Below are 21205 nucleotides of genomic sequence, written 5' to 3'. Positions count from 1 at the left end.
AAATAGATGTAAGTCTAGAGTTACCATGTAGTAGATGCACACTGATGGATCTTGGCCTTCTTGACTTTTTGAAAAGAATCTTCTAGAAAGAATTATCCTTCTAGATGCCATTAAGGGTATTCACGATTCACGGGAGGAAGTCAAATATTAAAACTAACAGGAGTTAGAAAGAAATGGATTTTAACATTCTAAACCCACTACAGAAGTGGCTTTCTTCTGATGCATGGGTATTGAATCACCTTTCACATACAAACATGAGGACACTGAGTGACTTGAGATTTCAGAGGAGGAAGTCACACCAAACCTGGTGGAAATGAATAGAGAACTAGATATGGGACCTGCAGAGGTGACTGAATTGCTGCAATCTCATGATAAAACTTGACAGACGAGAAATCCAAAAGTTGCATCCTAGAGATAAGCCTACAATGGGCTTTGGGGGAAAGGAATCTCATCCTGGTGAAGTTGTTACCAACATGGTTGAAATGACAACAAAGTGTTTAGAAGATTACATAAATTCAGTTAATAAAGTAGTTCCAGGGTAGTACAGAGCACTGAAGGCAATTCAACTGTGAGCAAACCATTATCAAACACCCTGGCATGCTCTGGAGAGATCTTTCATGAAAGAGTCAGTTGATAGTCGTGGAGCCTGGCAACAGGCACCAGAGCAGATAAGATCTGTCCCTACATAGCAGATAAGACCTATCCTGCATAGTGACCCAGCAGGGAGTGTCTCTACACATTTTACAAGTACCAGATATCCAGTCTTGAGTCTCATCTGACTTCCCCAAGAATTGTCATTTACACTTAGCGAGTCATTCCTAACTGCAGCATGTAGCCCTATTTGGGATTGGTCCAGGGCAAAGCAGAGTTGGAAAGGTGATAGATCAGTAATGCGAAACTTTATGTGATTGGACCACCTCTTAAGCCAAGACCCTCTATGAAATATGTGTATATGTGGCAATAAAGTGACCGGCCATCAGCTGTCTCCTGGAGTGGTTTCTGCAGCACCCGTCATCCTTCGCCCGTCTGCCCGGATGCGGTGCACAACGTGTCTGGGCACATTGGGGAAAAACTTATCCTCAACACGGTGTGAATTGATGTGGCAAACTTCACTGATGTCTTGTTTGAAGAAAAGCCCTCGTCCCACCACAAATCTTGAACACCCACCATCATGATTGGTCAGCAGGTCAACATGAACACAGAAGGTCTTTCTTCTCCCCAGGCTGCCTGGAAGGCCTCTCAAACCCTGGAAGGGCACACCAGGTGGCATCCAGAAAGGGCCCTTTTCATCATCACCCTCCCCAGAGGTCACAAGCAGCACCCTGGTCTGTCCTGGGTTTTGGTTCCTTGTTGCTATCGCTGAGGTATTCCTGGGTTTCTCTAGAGTTCTGAGCACATTGTCACACCCCAAGATCACAGCGCTTTGAGTGAGGGGCATGGAAGTTGGACGCCAGGAAAATGGGAAGATGAGGTTTCTGGCAGGTGCGGGGATGGAGTTCCCTTCTTGTTCCCATCCAATCTGAAACCTGCCATCTGCTCAGAAATTGGGCAAGCCCATATCATATCAGCACAAACATTCGGCAACACAATCTCAATCTGTTACTGAAAAAAGAACACATCTGTTTGGGTTTGAGGTTTTGTGTAGTTTTTCTTAAAAAAAAAAAACTGGCATCATTCTACAAACCAAACCATAAAAATGGAAACCTCACTCATATGAAAGGGGATTTAATGTTTCCCATGATAGAGTTATTATTTAAAAGCAGAGAAATGGGAGCCAGAGAGATTGTATGGTGGGGAGGGCACTTGCCTTGCACACAGCCAACCTGGGTTTAATCCTTGGCACCCCATATGGCTCCAAAGCTCCACCAGTAATGAGCCCTCTCCCAAATAAGCGAAATGATCCCATAAACTGATAAGGCTACATGATCTATAACTATGCCTACACATAAGTCACAGTTTTAAATAAATTTTAACTCAAGTTGAAAATGTCAGTGAAAACTAAAAATGCCAAGAGTCAAAAACAAAGAACTTTGTATCTCTCCAGGAATCAGAACAAGCATGGCAAGGTTTGAGTCAAGGGGTTAGTATTTGGTTGCGTTTCTGAATGTTTTCAATCAATATCGCATGTGATTTCATGGATTATTGTGGCGCCCTTTGTCTTTCTGCTTTCTGCTTATTCTCAGCTTTCTCCCTGGGAGGGGGATGAAGTAGCTCTGCCTACCAGAGCAGCCACTAAGGTGTGCCTGTCTCAGGCACTCAGGACTGACCCCCTGGACAAAACGATTATGAAGAGGCTTACAGAAAGGGGTCCCCTGCAGCCAGAACCAGCACCCAGAAAGCTCCAGGCAGGAAGGACTGCAGATGATGGGGGCTGGAATGGGGACACAGGGCGTTCCACTGTGGGAGGGTGGGAGGCCTGGATGTGAGAGTCCTGCCTGCCCCACATGGTGGTCAGTCACAAAACCCTTCCATTTCTCATTTATCATAAGTGAGATTTTTTTTTCTAATTGGATTTTATTACAGTGACCAAATGAACTTATTTAAAAAAATAAAAAGCAAATGGCAATGAAAAGTCAGCAATACTTGCCTCAAAGAAAAAGTAACCTCTGCCCTGCCATAGTGGTAGGGTGGGATGGGGGGAAGGAGGGTGGGAGGGATACTGGGACTGGTGGCGGTGGAGAATGGGCACTGGTGGAGGGATGGGTATTCGATCATTGTATAATTGAAACCCAAGCACAAAAATTTGTAATTCTACAACTGTACCTCATGGTGTTTCACTAATAAAAATTTAAGGAAAAAAAAAAGAAAAAGTAACCTCAACTGGGGGTTAGAGTGATAGTACAGTGGGTAGGGCACTTGCCTTGCATGCAGTCAACTCAGGTTCAATTCCCAGCATCCCACATGGTTCCCCGAGTTTTCCAGAAGTGATGATCCCTGAGCACCGCTGGCCCCCAAACAAACGAAGCCTTAGAAAAAGAAACCTTGATAAAATAAAGCCCGAGTCTAGGAAAAGTCTAACTGAACACCTATGGGCCAGAGAAGCACTTTGTTGAAAGAGCAAGTATTTAAAACTTGGTTGGGGACATCTTGGATCTCCCAGCAGCCGCCCTTCTCCTGGACATAATTAGGAAGGTTGGAAAAGAGCTGAAAGGGGAAACACCTGCACAAGATTCAGCCACCCGTAGGGCAATGTCCACACATTGCAGATCTACTGCCAGTGAGGTTCTTGAGCCCACAGACATCGGAAAGAAGAGAAAGACACCTAGACTTGGAGTCTAGAATGGAATTTTGCAATGATCCATCTTTAGTTAGACAATGCTTTCATTTCTCTTCTGCTCTCACCTGCAATGTAGAATCATACGAGCTGTCTCATTCCACAGGCATTGTGTGAAGCTTGAAAGCAAGTTAAAGTGTAACAGCTGGTGCAATTGTGCCTGCATGTGTGTGTGTGTGTGTTTATAAACCAAAGGGCAACATGCTTGCAATATCCTAAAAACCTACCTTGCAACTAATAGATTACTCCACAGGGATAAATTATAGGTAGAATGTTAGGAAATTTATTCCCATCTTACGAATATTTACAGAGTTCTGCACAATTTAGAAACTACTTTTCTTACATTATTTAACTAAATGTCCCCAGGCTGCCACATATCCTAATAGCCCAGACAACAGAACTTGATGGTGTGGCTGGTGGCTGCATCCTGCCTTGAGATCAACTTCACACTCCCTTAACATCATTGTTACAGTTTATAATTACATCACTGTAATCAACCGAAAATGAATGAAACACAGGTGACTGACTCTGATTATGCTCATTATTAGCTTAGAACAACTCTGATTCCATGGACATTCCATGGACTACCTTCTCCAGAACTCACCATGCCTTAAGCCACAGTGTAACCCCAATTTAGCCTTCCTCCCCCCGCCCTGGGGAATGCACTGTGATCAGCTCTGTTTTATATGTAAGAAAAAAGCTCCCAGAGAGGCCAACAACACCTTCCCTAGCAGATCTGGGAGGTGAGACCAGGTATATCTGGTAGAGGCCTGTGACAGGTTTCAGGGAAAACATCCCCCTCTTGCCCTTAAGCAGAGTGACACCAAGTCCTGAGGGAAGATCTCTGCCATCAGGCTTCTCAGGGCCCTGAAGTATGCACATTCTAAGACAAGCAGGAGACCAGACAGATGGCCAGACATTGCAGAGAACAAGGTGGACAAGCAGAGTTAACTGGGGAGAAAGGGCATCTTCTGCCACAGCCATCTCATCACACCAGCCCATGTCCTCGGCAATTTTCAAGGCAGATTTCAGGGAGCTTCCCAACCTGAGAAGATGCCAATTATGCCCAAGCATTCTCTGCAGCTGTGTCCTCACAAAAAGCAAGCCAGGCACCCCTGGAGTAAACAAATGAACACTTCTCTTATCTTTGAAAGGCCATCCAATTCCCTTAAAAGTTTTTACAGTTTCCTAACCGGTCTCAGTGAGGCCCATACAGAAATGAATAAGTTCACATGATGTCCAGCTTGCCTTCACTTCATTACTGTGCATGTGTACATGTGTGTTGCACATAGTGGACAGGTTTTTCATGATCGCTCAAGGATTTTTCTGTGCCTAATTTTCCACAAAGGTCAGTCCTACCAGGCTCTGACTCTAGGATTAGAATCGGTTCTAATAGACTTGAGCGAAGTCCTGTGCTCCTCATGTGGAGAGGGATTCAAAAATGCATAAAGGAAAGCCATGGACTTTTGGGTATTGATTTTATAACCTGCAACTTTACTATACGAGTCTATTGTTTCTAAGAGTTTTTTGGTGGAAGTTATTGGGTTCTCTAAGTAGAGTATACGCAAACAGTGAGAGAGAAGAAAGCAACATGAAAAAAACAATCCCATTCACAATTGTGCCCCAGAAAATCAAGTACCTAGGAATCAGCTTAACTAAGGAAGTAAAGGACCTGTACAAAGAAAACTACAAAACGCTACTTCAGGAAATAAAAGAGGACATGAGGAAATGGAAAGATATCCCCTGCTCATGGGTCGGGAGGCTTAACATTGTCAAAATGGCAATACTACCGAAAGCATTGTATAAATTCAATGCAATCCCTATAAGGATACCCATGACATTCTTCAAAGAAATGGAGCAAACACTCTTGAAATTTATATGGAACAATAAGCCCCCACGAATAGCTAAAGCAATTCTTGGGAAAAAGAAAATGGGAGGAATCAACCTCCCGAACTTCAAACTGTACTACAAAGCAGTAATAATTAAAACAGCATGGTACTGGAACAAAGGCAGAACTGCAGACCAATGGAACAGGGTTGAATACACTGACATCTCTCCTCAATCATATGCTCATCTAATCTTTGATAAAGGTGCAAGTAATGTGAAGTGGAGTAAGGAAAGCCTCTTTAATAAATTGTGTTGGCATCACTGGACGGCTACATGCAAAAAAATAGGCTCAGAACTCTGCCTAACACCATGTACAAAAGTAAGATCAAAATGGATTAAAGACCTCAACATCAGACCAGAAACCATAAGGTACATTGAAGATAAAGTTGGCAAAATCCTCCATGACATTGAAGCTAATGGTATCTTCAAAGATGCCACGCCACTGGCCGAGCAAGTGAAAACAGAGATAGATAAATGGGACTATCTTAAACTAAGAAGCTTCTGCACCTCCAAAGAAACAGTGACCAAAATACAAAGACAGTCTACAGAATGGGAAAGGATATTCACCGAATACACATCTGACAAGGGGTTGATATCCAGGATATACAAAATACTGGTTAAACTCCACAAGAAGAAAACATCCAACCCCATCCAAAAATGGGGCAATGAAATGAACAGAAACTTTCTCAAAGAAGAAATCCGAATGGCAAAAAAGCACATGAGAAAATGCTCTACATCATTAATCATCAGGGAGATGCAGATCAAAACCACAATGAGATACCATCTCACACCTCAGAGACTGGCCCAAATTCAAAAGAACAAAAGCAACCGATGCTGGCGTGGATGTGGCGAGAAAGGGACACTCCTTCACTGTTGGTGGGAATGTCCACTGGTTCAGCCCTTCTGGAAAACAGTATGGACGATTCTCAAAAAATTAGAAATTGAGCTCCCATTTGACCCAGCAATACCACTCCTGGGAATATATCCCAGAGAGGCAAAAATGTATAGTCGAAGTGACATCTGCACTTGTTTGTTCATTGCAGCCCTCTTTACAATAGCCAGAAACTGGAAGAAACCTGAATGCCCAAGAACAGATGACTGGTTAAAGAAACTTTGGTACATCTACACAATGGAGTACTATGTAGCTCTTAGAAAAGATGAAGTCATGAAATTTACATACAAGTGGTACAATATGGAAAGTATCATGCTAAGCGAAATGAGTCAGAAAGAGAGGGATAGACATAGAAAGATTGCATTCATCTGGGGGATATAAAGTAACAAAGTATGAGATTAATACCCAAGAATAGCTGAGATCAGCACCAGGAGGATTACTCCATAACTTAGAGGCCAGCCGGGTATCCTAGAGGAAAGGGCTATTCAGATAGAGAAGGGAGCACCAAATAAAGGATGTTTGGAGGATCCTCCCAGGAGGGGAGATGCATGTCGAAAGTAGACTATGGACTGAACATGTTTGCCACTCAATGCCTCTTTTGCAGACCACAACACCCAAAAGGAGAGAGAGAACACAGGGGATTGCCCTGCCACAGAGACGGGGGGATGGGGGGATGGGGGTGGGAGGGATATTATCCATGGTGGTGGAGAATGGGCACTGGTGGAGGGATGGGTATCTGATCATTGTATAATTGAAACCAAAGCACAAAAAATTGTAAATCTACAACTTTAAAAAAAATAAAATAAAATAAAGGGGAAAAAAAAATGCATAAAGGGAAAGAGCTCCAGGGCCAGCCCCAGGACTGGTTGGCTCTGGGATACCAAGCAAATAAATTCCTTGGCCTCTCTGAGAGTTAGTTCTCTCCTCTGTGAAAGTGCCAGAGAGAAAGATCTGCAAAAGGAAACTCAAATTTATTAACTTTTACTATATCTTGAATCACTGCAACATGTATCATAGGACATTAGCTAAATTTAAGTAAAACCACCACTCTGGAAAGCTTTTATTATTTTACAGAAGACAGTGAGGTTACTGTCATTGATGGTTCCACCATTTCAGCACTAAATGACACCAATCAATGAGCCATGCAGAGAGCAGGAAATGAGATTCATGTGGTGGGAACGTGACCACAAATTCAGACAATGCTTATGGGAAGCCCTGTAACATGTTTCAGAAACTTTAAATGTTCATTCACTTAATTCCAATTCCGGAAATCCATCCAAATAACAGGATCAAAAAATGAGGATATACCTTATAATGTGACTTATTTGATATGCCAAACACAGTAACAAGAAGTCTTATGATGGAGATGTTACTGGGCCCGCTTGAGCAAATTGATGAACAACGGGAGGACAGTGATAGTGACAGTGATACCTTATAACAGAACAGAAGTAGGTATTTTCCCACTCTGGAGAAGCTCTCATTCTCTCTCTCTCTCTCTCTCTCTCTCTCTCTCTCTCTCTCTCTCTCTCTCTCTCTCTCTCTCTCCCCTCCCTCACATGTTTCTATGTAAATATCGTTCAATGAAACTATTTTGCTTCACCTTAAAAAAGTAGCACAGAAGTAGCCATAGTAACCTCCCCTTGCGAATGGTCATTAACAAACAGATGAGATATAACAATGAGTGTTCTCGAATGAGAAGGCTTGTAGCAAAGAGAATCCTTGTACACTGCTGTGGAACATAAATTGGTATAACCACCATGGGAAACAGGACAGAGGTCTATATGATATTTTGTCATATGATCTAACATTATATTTCTGAGTAAATGTTGAAAGGAAATGAAATGAGCACCTCAAAGAGATTTTTTACCACGTTTTTCATTGTAACATTATTCACAATGGCCAAGATATGGAAACAAACTTAATGTCTGAATAGATAAATGAACATATATATGATATATAACACATAGTCACTGTCACTGTCCTCCTGTTGTTCATTGATTTGCTCGAGCAGGCCCAGTAACGCCTCCAGTAACACCTCCATTGGAGACTTTGTTGTTACTGTGTTTGACATATCGAATACACCATGGGTAGCTTGCCAGGCTCGAACTCGGGTCGGCCATGTTGGCTGCATGCAAGGCAAACGCCCTACCGCTGTGCTATCGCTCCAGCCCATATAACACATAATATATATAATATACATGTACATGTGTTCATATATATGTGTGTATACATATTCATGTATGTGGAAACAGTCTAAGTATCTGTCAATGAATAAATAATAGAGAATATATAATATATACGCAGATATATGCATATGTACAATATACATGAACCTATATGGAAATAAACCAAATATATGTCAGTGGATAAATGGATAGAGAATATATATGTATGTACACACATATATCAAGAAAGGAGTGCTCACCTTTTAACAGCATTAAATGAATCTTAATTATTCTATGTTAATTCAAAGGTAAATGCGACATAATAATGCTTATATGTGGAATATAAACATGCTGAACTCATAGATAGGAGGATGATGGTTACTGGGGCTAAGGGGTGAGGAAAACGGGGATACGGCACTCAAAGGAAACAAACTTGCATTTCTAAGATAAATATAATTTGGGGTAATAAAGCACAGTATAATGATTATGATTATTGATCAATATTATATGCTTGAAAGCTGCCAAAAGCTAATTTTGGAAGTTCTCGCTACAAAAAAAAATATGGTAATTCTGTGAACTGATGAAAATGTCAGTAAAGGTGGTGTGATAACTGTTTCACAATATATAAATTATCAGATCAACACATTATGCACTGTCAACTTATACCATGTCATATGTCAGCTGTATCTCAATAAAGCTAGCAAAAAGAAGAGGTAGGAATAGAAAAGATTAATTAAGTAGAAAATCAGAGAGCCGACTAGTTAAGCTTCTTAACTGCCATGATCCAGAGACACACAAAAGAATCTCGGACCCAAGCAGCTCACTGCAGAGATGCCTTCGGACTTTAAGCCAGGCCGATTTCACAGGGGTGCCTCAGACGGGGGCAGGTGTCATCCCTCCACCTGCTTCCTAAGAACCCCACCAACTTTCAGAATCCAATGAAAAGTGCAGGTACACATGGGTTCAGTGATGGCAAATTCCAGGCCTCAAGGGGTAGAGGATGAGTCTGTCCTTCTTATCTCCTCTTCCCTAAGAGACCTGGAGGTCACTCCACAAACTGCCTCCGGCTGCTATTTAAGCTCCTTACCTGCCAGGATCCAGGGAAACACAAAAGAATCTCAGAACCAAGAAGCTCACTGCAGAGATCTCTCCAGACTCGAATTATCTAAAATTTTAGAATTCCGGGAGCACGTGGCCACGCAACATCTTATACTATGCATAACAAGCAATACAAAAGAGAGTATGGGGGAGGCTGTCTGCCATAGAGGCAGGGGGAGGGGTGGGATGAGGGGGGATACTGGGGACATTGGTGGTGGAAAATGTGCACTGGTGGAGGAATGGGTGTTTGATCATTGTATGATTGAAACTCAAACATGAAAGTTTTGTAGCTGTATCTCAGTGATTCAATAAAAAAAAAAAGAAAATCAGAAAGCCACTTAATCAGCGTTAGAAGAATAGTTAATAAAACATCTTTCCTTATTTTAGTGCAGAAAATGAGATGGGATATAATTTGGAGGGAAACTAGATAGACAACAGGAGGAAAATAAGCTTAAGATTATGCTAACAGAAGCTCTGGGGACAAGAACAGACATTCTCCATATTTCCTTGCAAGTGTTTTGCCCTATTTGTCTCATTTTCTGTAATAACTTGATTGTTTATTGTCATAATTGATTGATTATCATCATATTTGAATGATGATCCTTGCCACAATCAGAGGTACTCGAAAAGTGATTTTATGCGCCTGAATCTTGCATTACTAAGCAAAATGCAATCATGATTTTTTAGTTAGTGGATAATATTTTACACAGGAAACTTTTCTTAAATAAAATGCCTTAAGTGGGGGAAGGAGGACCCTGAGGAAAAACCAGATAGAGCAAAGAAGATATGATGGGACAGTTCCCAAGAGATGACAGCTCACCTCCCAGGCTGGGCTGGAGGTAAAGGCAGCTGGAAAAAAACTTCTCCTGGAAACAGACACGCCACAAGAGCAGTTGATAAGGGGGACTAAAAGCTTCAGTTGACTTCAAGAAGGGATGGAGCCAGCAGATATGAAATTTCCAATTTTATGAGAATGATAGAGATCGGAAATAAATCTTCAGTATTTTCTTTTTAAGATAAATGTTTTAGAATAAATGCCTGCAGCATGGATGGATGGCAAGTGGCAGCGTCCTGTCTGAGAGGAGATCGTAAATAACATCGAGAAAAATAGCTTTGACCATTCTAAAGAGAACCTTTATTTTTTACTCCTAAAAGCCTGGAAGATTATATTTTGATGCATTAAGGAGGGTGCGTGTGTGCGTGTGTGCGTGTGTGCGTGTGTGTGTGTGTGTGTGTGTGTGTGTGTGTGTGTGTGTTAGCACAACTGCCAATACTAGGGGAAGCACGAACATTGTCTTTTGTTGAAATCACCACTCAGGACTTGCCTTCAAAGCAAACCTTAATTTCAAGATGTGCCTGGAAATCCGCAAGCACCTTTAATGATCAGAATACAAATTGTGGTTAAGAATATTCAACACATGTTTGATAGAAAGGAATCCCCCAGGAGAATCTTCAGGTGTGATGATGAATTGTCCTTCCGCCTTACAACTGCCAAAGTTAAGTCATGTCTTGGAAAATAAAGCGTACGGATATCACATTTACCGGAAATGCTGTTTCATTTCTATGTGTTGGTCGGTAGGTGGTCGGTAGATTACAGGGCTCATAACTATAGGATATAATGGCTTATTCAATAACCTCAGTTTCCTCATTTACTGTCAGATGACAACAGAGCATCATGAAGGGCAGCTACGATGAATAATCAGACACATCCCTTATCTTGTAAAGCATTAATCGCACTACACTGAAATGACTGAATGGCATGGAATCCACTTAACGGCCCATTTAATAAGTCATTGCTTTTCTCTGTTCTCATTTGAAAAGGGGTCGCCCACTCACAGAAAACAGCAAAGGACCTTTTGGGGAGTAAGGACCTCTGTGCTCAGGCAGCAAGAGGGTGGGGAGAGGACAGTGGGATGCAGGTTCTCACTCAAAAAGAGTGGATTGGTTCTGGGAAATTACACTGGTGGAGGGATGGGTGTTGGAACATTGTATGGTCTGAAACCCAATCAAGAACAGCTTTGTAAGGGTCTCTCTTACAGTGATTCAATAAAATTTAAAAAAATAATATTTTAAAAAGAAATAGCTAATTGAAAATAAATAAGTAAGTAAAATTTTAAAAGTCAAAAGGAGTGGAGCAGCTGGACCCAGCCAGCAGAACTGATCAACCACACACGCACCAGGACCTTGCCAGGGCGATGGGCAATCTCCCCATTTCTAAATGTTGTCTCTTTTAAGTAAAGCACACAGAACATGACACGTGCAACTTTTCCATGATACAAATATTCTTGCTAGTGCTTGCTTTTTTAAAAACTTCATTCCCACCTTTATGTTAAAAACTATGGGTTGATTTACTCCATACAAACTATGTCCAGAAAGGGGCTAATTTGGAGTATTCCCAGACTGGCCAAGAAGGCTTGGGGGAACATGCCTTATCTTTTGTGGAGAAGGAAGGAAGCTGACATCCAAGTGGTACTGGCTGATCTGGAACTCTCTGGATGGCTTAAGATGTCAGGAAATGACCTAAGCACAACAGAAGTCGGGTCTGGCTTCCTGGGTGGCTGTAGTTCAATATAAAATAAAGAGAAAACCTTCTTCTGAGAATCAAGAGTAAGTCCCTCATGGACTGCAAGAAAGCTTACGGGTCTGTGTTACATAACACTGAATTTCCCCCATTCAACTCACCCCCTCACTCCCTACTTTTTAATGTTCTGTAATGAAAAAAGGGCCTTCACAGGGCTTATCTCTTATAAGTGGAAAAGAGCCAATTTTTCTGCCCAAGTAGCTCATAATGTAGCTGACAAACTGTCAGAAAAAATAGACTTCATCATGAGGAAAGCCTCAGTCTGGCACCCATCTATCATAAAGCAATCTTCTAGAAATCTTGAAAACCTTCATTAAATTTCCCGTCTTTCTCCTGACAGTTATGAAATGTTAACGATATTGCTCATGATGCAGTCGCCTTCAGAAATCCTTTGTCCAATCCCCTCTCCCCTCTGCCATGACTCCTCCCCTTCCCTTTGATGAAAACACAAACCTATTCTTCACATGCTACCCCTGCCTCTGTGGCCCCACGAGAGGACAGAGGAGGAAGTAAGTGGTGGCAACATGGATGACAATGACCAGGTCCTCAGGCACAAGCTTCAGAGAGCAACATGACACCACCTTGGGATTCCTCTTACATTAGCTGTTCCTTCTGACTTTCAAGAACAAAACCCTTAGTCTACCCATAGTAAATACTTCCTTGTCCTTTCTTTTCCTTTTTTTTCATCAACTTATCAATTCATCTGTCTTCACCTGTCCTCGATGTTAGCTATTGGGGACAGTAGGTGACACTTTCTTGTGTCTTAGTCATGTCTCCAGAGGGATGAATCCCCAGGGAACATTACCAGCAGCAGGGATCATGTTGACAGAAGAACATCTTTCACAAGAATAAGAAGCACACATCTTGCATTAGAGACAGACCCAGAGGAAAACACCCTGGAGACACTCTGAATCCACACCAGGAAATCAGAAGCAGTATGCAGCTTTGAAATCACAGGCTAATGGTTCATGAGCTACAGAGAGGAGTGTCAGCACCCACGCCTGACGCTGGGTTTGCAAAGGTTTCCCAACAGACCTCCAATATGAGCTCAGCCCAACCCAGCCACGTGGAGCGCTCAGCTTACCTGCAAAGGGAACGGGTGCATCTTTATCCAGGGCTACCAGAGGTGGGTCCAGGATGACTGTGTCATTGTTTTCTGTAATGACTCCATGATACGAAGTCTCGATCCAGGGCTTGTGCTTGTTTACTAGAGAAGGATAAGGAAAATAAAAAAAAAATTTTAAAAAGTGACTTTTCAGACTGTCACTTGGATCACTAATTCATAGAGATTATATTATTACTCCAGATTTGCCCAACCACATTTAACATGAAAGCTGCAGAATATGCTGATTCCATTTGATATATATGTATATATATATATCACTATCCTCCCATTGTTCATCAATTTGCTCGAGCGGGCCCAGTAACATTGTGACAGTTGTTACTGTGTTTGGCATATTGAATACGTCACGGGTAGCTTGCCAGGCTCTGCTGTGCGGGCGAGATACTCTCGGTAGCTTGCCGGGCTCTCCGAGAGGGGCGGAGGAATCGAACTTGGGTCGGCCATGTTGGCTGCATGCAAGGCAAACGCCCTACCCGCTGTGCTATCACATATATATATATATATATATATATATATATATATATATATATATATCACCAGGGCTGGAGCAATAGCACAGCGGGTAGGGCGTTTGCCTTGCACATGGCCAACCCAGGCTGACCCGAGTTCGATTCCTCCAGCCCTCTCGGAGAGCCCGGCAAGCTACCGAGAGTATCCAGCCTGCACGGCAAAAGCCTGGCAAGCTACCTGTGATATATTTTATATGCCAAAAACAGTAACAACAAGCCTCACAATGGAGACGTTACTGGTGCCCACTCAAGCAAATCAATGAACAAAGGAGAGATAGTGCTATTGCAGTGCTAATGAATCACCATGAGATACAGTTAGCTGCAAAGGGTAACTGTATCTTGCATTACAGACTTACAAACTTTCATGATTACATTTCAGTCATACAATGATCGAGTACCCATCCTTCCACCAGTGCCCATTCTCCACCACCAATGTTCCCAGTATCCCTCCCGCCACTCTCCACCCCCCACTGCCTCTGTGGCAGGCACATTCCCCTTTACTCTCTCTCTCATTTGGCTTGTTATGGTTTGCAATACAGGTAGTAAGCGGCCATCATGTTTGGTCTATAGTCTACTTTAAGTATGCTTCTATCAGGCCCATTCCCAAGGTGCTGGGGATCCCTCACAGTCATTCTTGGGGATGTTTGGCCCAGAAGAGTGGTCCTGATGGTTCAGAGTTAGAGTTTGGTGTTTGGGGGCAGAAGGGGGGGGACTGACTAGGATTATAAAATGCCAGAGGGGAACTCAGAGCTCTGTCCATTCTAGGCATGTGCTGAGCTCTGAGCCATACCTATGGCCTGTATGTGACACCAGTGAACTTTCAGATGGGAGGGGGGAAACAGATTTTTGGGGAACACCAACAAAAGGAAAGGGCAGTGCTAAGATTCAAATATAGTGTTAAGTATTATGATCATGAATTTTGTACCTTACCACAATCCTATTATTTCTATTTCTGCTTGCCCAGAGCAGATAGAAATAACTATCGACCAAAAGCCTTCACTCACAAATACTACCCTATTAATAGGTGTTTTCAAGAAAATCCCTTATCAGTCAACAAACTAGGAGATTAGCTTTGTGTGCTGGGATTTCTGATCCCTGCCTAAGCTGATCCAGCAATAGGTGCTGAACTTCATTTTACATACATAATACATGCATAAGATCAACATGTATGTGGAGATACAATTATTATATCTATCAACAGTCTAACTTGCACCTTAAGTTGCCTTCAATCCTCTGATTATTGGAATGAAATGTTGTCTAAGGAATGCTCTATCAATTTAAAATACATGGAAACATGTGTTACAAGTTGAACAGGTTGTCTGGAGAAAGGGATTTGGAGAGTTCATCTCTGGTTCCTCAGAATGTGATTTTATTTAAAGATTGAACCTTCATAGCTGTCATAGAGTTACTATGGGTCATTATGGTGGGTCCTATCCAACATGTCTGATGTTCTCCAAAAGGGGATCTGTCACAGGAATAGATGTGTAATTAGGTAGGAATCCATGTCAAGGCTGGAGCTGTACTGCTATAAGCTAAGAAGTACCAGAAGAGGAGCGAGGTTGACCATGGGATTTCCTACTGCTGGTCTCTGTTTCCAGGAGATGACACATTTCTGTGGTTCTATGAACCCCCCCACCCCATCCCATGCCACTCTTTGTCACTGCAACCCCGTCCATGAAGTCAAGTTACCTATTTTAGGTAACAGGTACTAAGGGTGAATAATTAAATAAGACAGTGGAATATTCTCAGGTGAGACTCTTCTCTAGTGAAGACCCCACGGCTGCCCCTGCTTTGGTTCTGGTGAGACTGTCTCCTGTTGGGATAGCTGCTGTGGCTCTGGCCATGGGAGTCCTGTCCTGCTCCACCATCCCTGTGCCCTGGCCTCAAGAGCGATCTTATGAAGGAATGGGTATGACCACTCAACAGAGACAACCTAGTTTTGTCCTTATATTCCCCTCCCACCTCCTCACCCTCCAACCCCCCCCCCCCCCCCACTACCCCACACACATGCCTTTGTGGAAGCCCGAATGCAGAACAGCGATTTTAGAAAGAGCGCAGGTTAGCAGGAGCTCGAGAATAATCAACATGTCTATGGCTGATCCTCATGGCTTGATCCAGTTTCAAAGGCTGTATTGTCAGTACAGCAGGTAGATGCCCCTGCCCACTCCTCCCCCTCCGAAAAAGGCCTCATAACTAAACAATAGCAGCTCCTCAGCAGCCACAGAGGCAGATGCACTAATTAGGAAAATGATGAAGAAACCATTGTCACAAGGTGTGACTTTTAAAAGCCAGATGGATACCTGGCTTATAAGTAACAATTGGGAAAATGTAAAACCATTTTATATTTTTTGATCTCCCCACACGCACACGCGCGCACACACACACACACACACACACACACACACATACTATACACACACTTATATTGTGATATAAATGAAATACACAGCATGAGGTATACTCTTTAGTAGATCTGTACATACTTGTTTTTTACCCCTTTATTTCCTACAGTTAAGGCAAAACAAGAGCTGCCAGACTTGAGCTATCAGACTTGATCTGATGACATATGGGTTGGGACCCATCCCAAGGCTTTGGCCCCAGGTCAGGTAGGTGCCATTCGGGATTGCTGGGGGCCTCAATCTGGCCCCTCTGTCCCCTCTGGTGCCTCCTTCTCATCTATTCCACAGCAATTATGAACTAAGCAAGGGGCAGATGGGAAGGACAAGGACCTCTGAGTTGCTATTCTCAGGTCTCGGCCCCTGAGACGCATTTCTACTCATCGAATCCTGACCAAGAAGCGAGCAGCTCTGCTCACTGAGGGTGGGAAACAGCCTGCAGGCTCATCCATGCTCGCACGTTGGCATTCTAACTGGTGCTTCTTTATGGACCTTGGAAGAATTACAGCCACCCTGGGCTGTCCCCAACACTCCTTTGCTCTTTTATTAGTCATCAACACAAATGCAATGTAAATAATTTGCAGCTGTTGGGAGATACAATTAATCTCTTTTTGCCTTTAATTAAGCCGAGGGGCCTATTCATTAGAAATGTGTACCAAGAATGTGCCAGGAGCTCACTCAGTGTTGCAGATTCATTGTGCCTCTCGGCTCCAAGGCAGACAGTGGAGAATCCACAGTCACAGTTGTTGCATTTTAGGTTGGTCCTATCAAGTCGGATGTCTGCTCAGACTCTGAACATCCTCCACAGTAAAATGGGGGCTACAACACTCCTCCAAAGGATCCTCTGGTCATTCAGAACTGGGGTACACAGTCCTGATGCTCCGTTACTCTGCCTCAACCCCCTGACCTCCAGCAAGGCATTATCCATAGGAAAGATGCTTCGTAGACAAGGAGTGCTAGTGCTCATCTTCCCAATCACAGCCTGCCTCACTTTCTTCTTCTCTAGCTCCTTGCCAGTTGGTTGATTAGTTAACACCTATTAGACATTTAATGTGCGCTTATCATTCCACAACAACTCATTAGAGAGAACTGTGTATCTCATTTTGGAGGCAAGGAGCTGAGCCTTATAAATCCTTTTGGGGAAGATAAGAATGTTAATGTCCCTAATATTCTGTCATTTCTCTTCCACTTTCAAGTTTCTTTCAGATCAAGCTCAACTTTTGCTTTGTCAAGGTTGATAAACATTTTATTTTGATGAGGAGCTGTAATTAAATCTCCCTTGCTTCATCTGGAGATCAACTCTCGTGGGATGTAAAACCAATAACTGACATTTACAGGATTTCAATGATAAGGATATTGTTCATGGCCCAGTCAAGGGTTACATTTCTCAGTGGCCCAATGCTTCTTCGAAAAACAACATTCCTAGTCACTGGACCACCAACTGCTTTGATTCTTTCATTCTATCACAGTGTTGAATTATCCTTATTTTCATATAAAAACAGTGTCTTTTGTAAAGACATTTTTGGCTTTCTAAACTTAATGATTATCTTTTTATTCCTAAGTAGTAACAAAACACTGGGCTTCCTCCTCATGCCCCAGCCATGCTGAAACTTCTTAATTTTTTCTTCTTTCCCAAATTCTCTTTTGAAATGAAGATACTTCATAAAATGTGAAAATTGCATGAGATCATTTAGGCACACCAAGTATCTTTAGCATGAAAAGGCATTCAAGTACTCAGGCTTATCTCGTTCTTTGAAATGACTGTATGGTGCTGTGGCCTTGCCTCTCAGAGATCTTTAGCCCAGCCTTTCTCATTCCACAAATGTTTCTGGAGTTCCTAAAATGTGCAGAAACACTCTCTCCTCCCCTATTGGCTGTAAACTAGAGTGTGTGAGCGGTGGGGGGCAGAGTGGGGACCTGAATGCATTTGGAAAACTTCAACATCCACTTATAATAAAAAGTATTAGCAAAAAAGAGCTAGCATGGAAGCAACAGGACAAATCATGTTTATAAAATCCTGTGGTTAACATTACACTGAATAGCCAAAGAGTTAATGCTGTCCTATCAAAGGTAAGTGGAATCCAAACGGGAATGCTCCCTTCCCTTCTCTTGTGCTGTTCTATTTACAGGTCCTAGATGGAAACTGTAACCCCTGCAATAAGGCAACAACAACAACAAAATAGAGTGGAAATGAATTCAGTAAAATAGTTTTCATTCACAGAAAACATAATCATCAATGAAACTAGACAAGCCACAAAATACCAGAAGTAAGTGAGATTAGGAAGGTCACAGGTTAGAATCAAGATATTAAAAAGCAATTTTATTTACTGCTCACTTCTGCAGCACATATACAACTGGAATGATACAGAGAAGATTAGTATGGCCCCTGCGCAACAATGGCATGCAAATTCGTGAAGCATTCCATGTTTTTATCACTAATCATCAGGGAGATGCAAATAAAAACCACAATGAGATATCATCTCACACCACAGAGAATGACACACATAAAAAAAAATCCAAGAGCAAGTAATGCTAGTGTGGGTTCGGAGAGAAAGTTCTTCTTCACTGTTGGTGGGACTGTTGGCTGGTCCAGGCTATTTGGAAAACAATATGGGCATTCCTCATAAAGTTAGAAATTGAGCTTCCATCTGACCCAGCAATACCACTCCTGGGAATATACCAAAAACACATAGCAGAAATGCTATTTGCACATCTATGTTCATTGCAGCACTATTCACAATAGCCAGAATCTGGAAACAACCTGAGGGCTGAGAGCAGACAACTCGTTAAAAAAAAAAAATGGTACATCTACAAAATGGAATACTACACAGCCATTAGGAAGAATGAAGCCATGAAATTTTCTAATAAATGGATGGGCATGCTGATAAAAATGAGTCAGAAAGAGAAAGACAAATATAGAATAAAAGCATTCCTTTGTGTGAATATATATGTAAATATATACATATGTATATGAATATATATACATATATATGAATATATACATATGAATACATATATATGAATATATATACATATATATGAATATATATACATATATATGAATATATATATATATATAGCACTGCAGCACTGTCCTCCCATCGTTCATTGTTTTGCTCAAGTGGGCCCAGTAACGTCTCCATGTCTCCATTGTGAGACTTGTTGTTACTGTGTTTGGCATATCGAATACATCATGGGTAGCTTGCCAGGTTTTGCCGTATGGGCGAGATACTCTTGGTAGCTTGCCGGGCTCTCCGAGAGGGGTGCAGGAATCGAACCTGGGCTGACCAGGTTGGCCAAGTGCAAGGCAAACACACTACCTGCTGTGCTATCGCTCCAGCCCATATATATATATGCTTCACAAATTTGCATGTCATGCATGTCATGTGTATATATATATATATATATATATATATATTAATATCCAAAGCCAGGGTAAATAGGGGCCAGGAGGACTTGTCAATGGATGGAAGCTTACCACACAAGTGTGTGGGGGGGCGAAGCACAGCTAGTATAGAAAAGAGACCAATATGGCAATAATAGTTGGAACTGATCATTTGGACAGAAATTGAAAGTAGGTAAAGGGATATTTCGGATAACTTTCATTTATTATCTGTATTGTAAACTAAAAGATCCAAAATGAGAGAGAGAAGAGATAAGAAGAGGAAGAGGAGAGGAGAGGGGAGGGGAGGGGAGGGGAGGGGAGGGGAGGGGAGGGGAGAGGAGAGGAGAGGAGAGGAGAGAAGAGAAGAGAAGAGAAGAGAAGAGAAGAGAAGAGAAGAGAAGAGAAGAGAAGAGAAGAGAAGAGAAGAGAAGAGAAGAGAAGAGAAGAGAAGGGCATGTCATAGAGGCAAGCAGCAGTTGGTGGGGGACTGGAACTACTGATGGTGGGAAATGGTACACTGGTGAAGGGATGGGTGTTGGAACATTATGTGACTGAAACCAATTATGAACAACTTTGTAATTGTGTATCTCACTGTTATTCAATAAAAAAATTAGTTAAAAATTAAAATCATTTACTGTGTAAAAATACAATTGCATTTCTGTATACTAGAAATAAAAGGCAAAGATTTAATTTAAAATTTTGAATATGATTGCACCAAAAAAGCATGAAATGTCCAAGAATTACTTTCACAAATTACATGCAAGAACTGTGTACCCAAAGCTCTAAGGAATCAATATGATTTTAAAGAAGAGCTAGAGGAGCACCAGAGAGAATATAGGAATTGAGACACTTTTCCTGCAATTTTCAGCCCACCTGGGTTCAATTTCAGGTACCACATATCTCCTAAGTATTGTGGGACACAGCCATGGGAGCCTCCAAGCACTGCCAGGGATAGCACCATATCTTCATGCCTTTACATCAGTGATTGTTGCTTAAGAATTACTGAGAAGGGCCTTCAGAGTTCCTGAGCTCTACAGATTCCATCCCCCGCCCACCAACAAAAAAAAAAAAAAAAAGAAGACCTCGAGAGATCTTAGTTTAGACACTGAAATTCTTTCTCTAAGTTGCTTGATTCAACTCAGCTATGTTATTCTTAAATTATTGATAGTGAAATGCAAATAAAAATAGTAGAAGAATTCTTTGATGGAGAAGTTAATTCAAAAAGTAATATTAGATGGGCTGGAATAATAGTACAGCAGGTAAGCTACTTGTCTTGCACATGGTTAACCTAGGTTCTATCTGCAGTATCCCATGTGGTTTCCTGAATACTATCAGGAGTAATTCCTGAATGCAGAACCAGGAGTAAGCTCTGAACATTACCAGGTGTGACCTAAAACCAACGGGAAAAAGGTAATATTAAAATAAAATTTATCCTGAGCCTCTTCCTGTTTGTCCCCAACACTGCGCCCGGTCTTCTTCTTCCCACAGGTCAGTCAGTACTCAAACCCGGGTCTTGGCTTTCTCCACCTAAGCACCCCAGGCGTCCTCTAGGACCCTGGGTTGATCACCATCCCTGACCCTCTTCCTGTTTGTCCCCAACGCTGCACCCGGTCTTCTTCCTCCCCCAGGTCAGTCAGTACTGGAACCTGGGATTTGGCTTTCTCCCTGTATGCACCCCAGGCATCCTCTAGGACACTGGGATGCTCACCATCCCTGAGCCTCTCCCTGTTCATTTCCAACGCTGTGCCCGATCTTCTTTGTCCCCCAGGTTGTAACCACACCCCCCCACACACCACTTACCCATAGGGGGTATGGCCCCTTCGAAAGTGGGCATGGCCTCTGTAGAAGTGGGCGTGGCCTAATTTGGGCTGCAGATAATTTACTCATACCCAGCA

General features: G+C 42.3%; 1 protein-coding gene and 1 non-coding gene across 2 annotated transcripts in view; one reads left to right on the top strand and one right to left on the bottom strand.

The window, feature by feature from the left end:
* CLSTN2 (calsyntenin 2) overlaps nt 1–21205 on the bottom strand; it is a 503103-nt gene that overhangs the window by 300404 nt on the left and 181494 nt on the right. Inside the window, exon 2 of the mRNA XM_056121392.1 lies at nt 12982–13104. Coding sequence (XP_055977367.1) covers nt 12982–13104 — 123 coding nt within the window. The remainder of the gene's footprint in view (nt 1–12981; nt 13105–21205) is intronic.
* On the top strand, nt 18253–18356 carry LOC130030824 (U6 spliceosomal RNA). The gene has a single exon (XR_008793504.1). It is a non-coding gene; the product is annotated as a U6 spliceosomal RNA (small nuclear RNA).

The sequence above is a fragment of the Sorex fumeus genome, unplaced genomic scaffold (assembly GCF_029834395.1).
Source record: "Sorex fumeus unplaced genomic scaffold, SorFum_2.1 ptg000044l, whole genome shotgun sequence".
NCBI classification, from domain to species: Eukaryota; Metazoa; Chordata; class Mammalia; order Eulipotyphla; family Soricidae; genus Sorex; species Sorex fumeus.
This window is presented reverse-complemented; position numbering and strand designations above follow the sequence as displayed.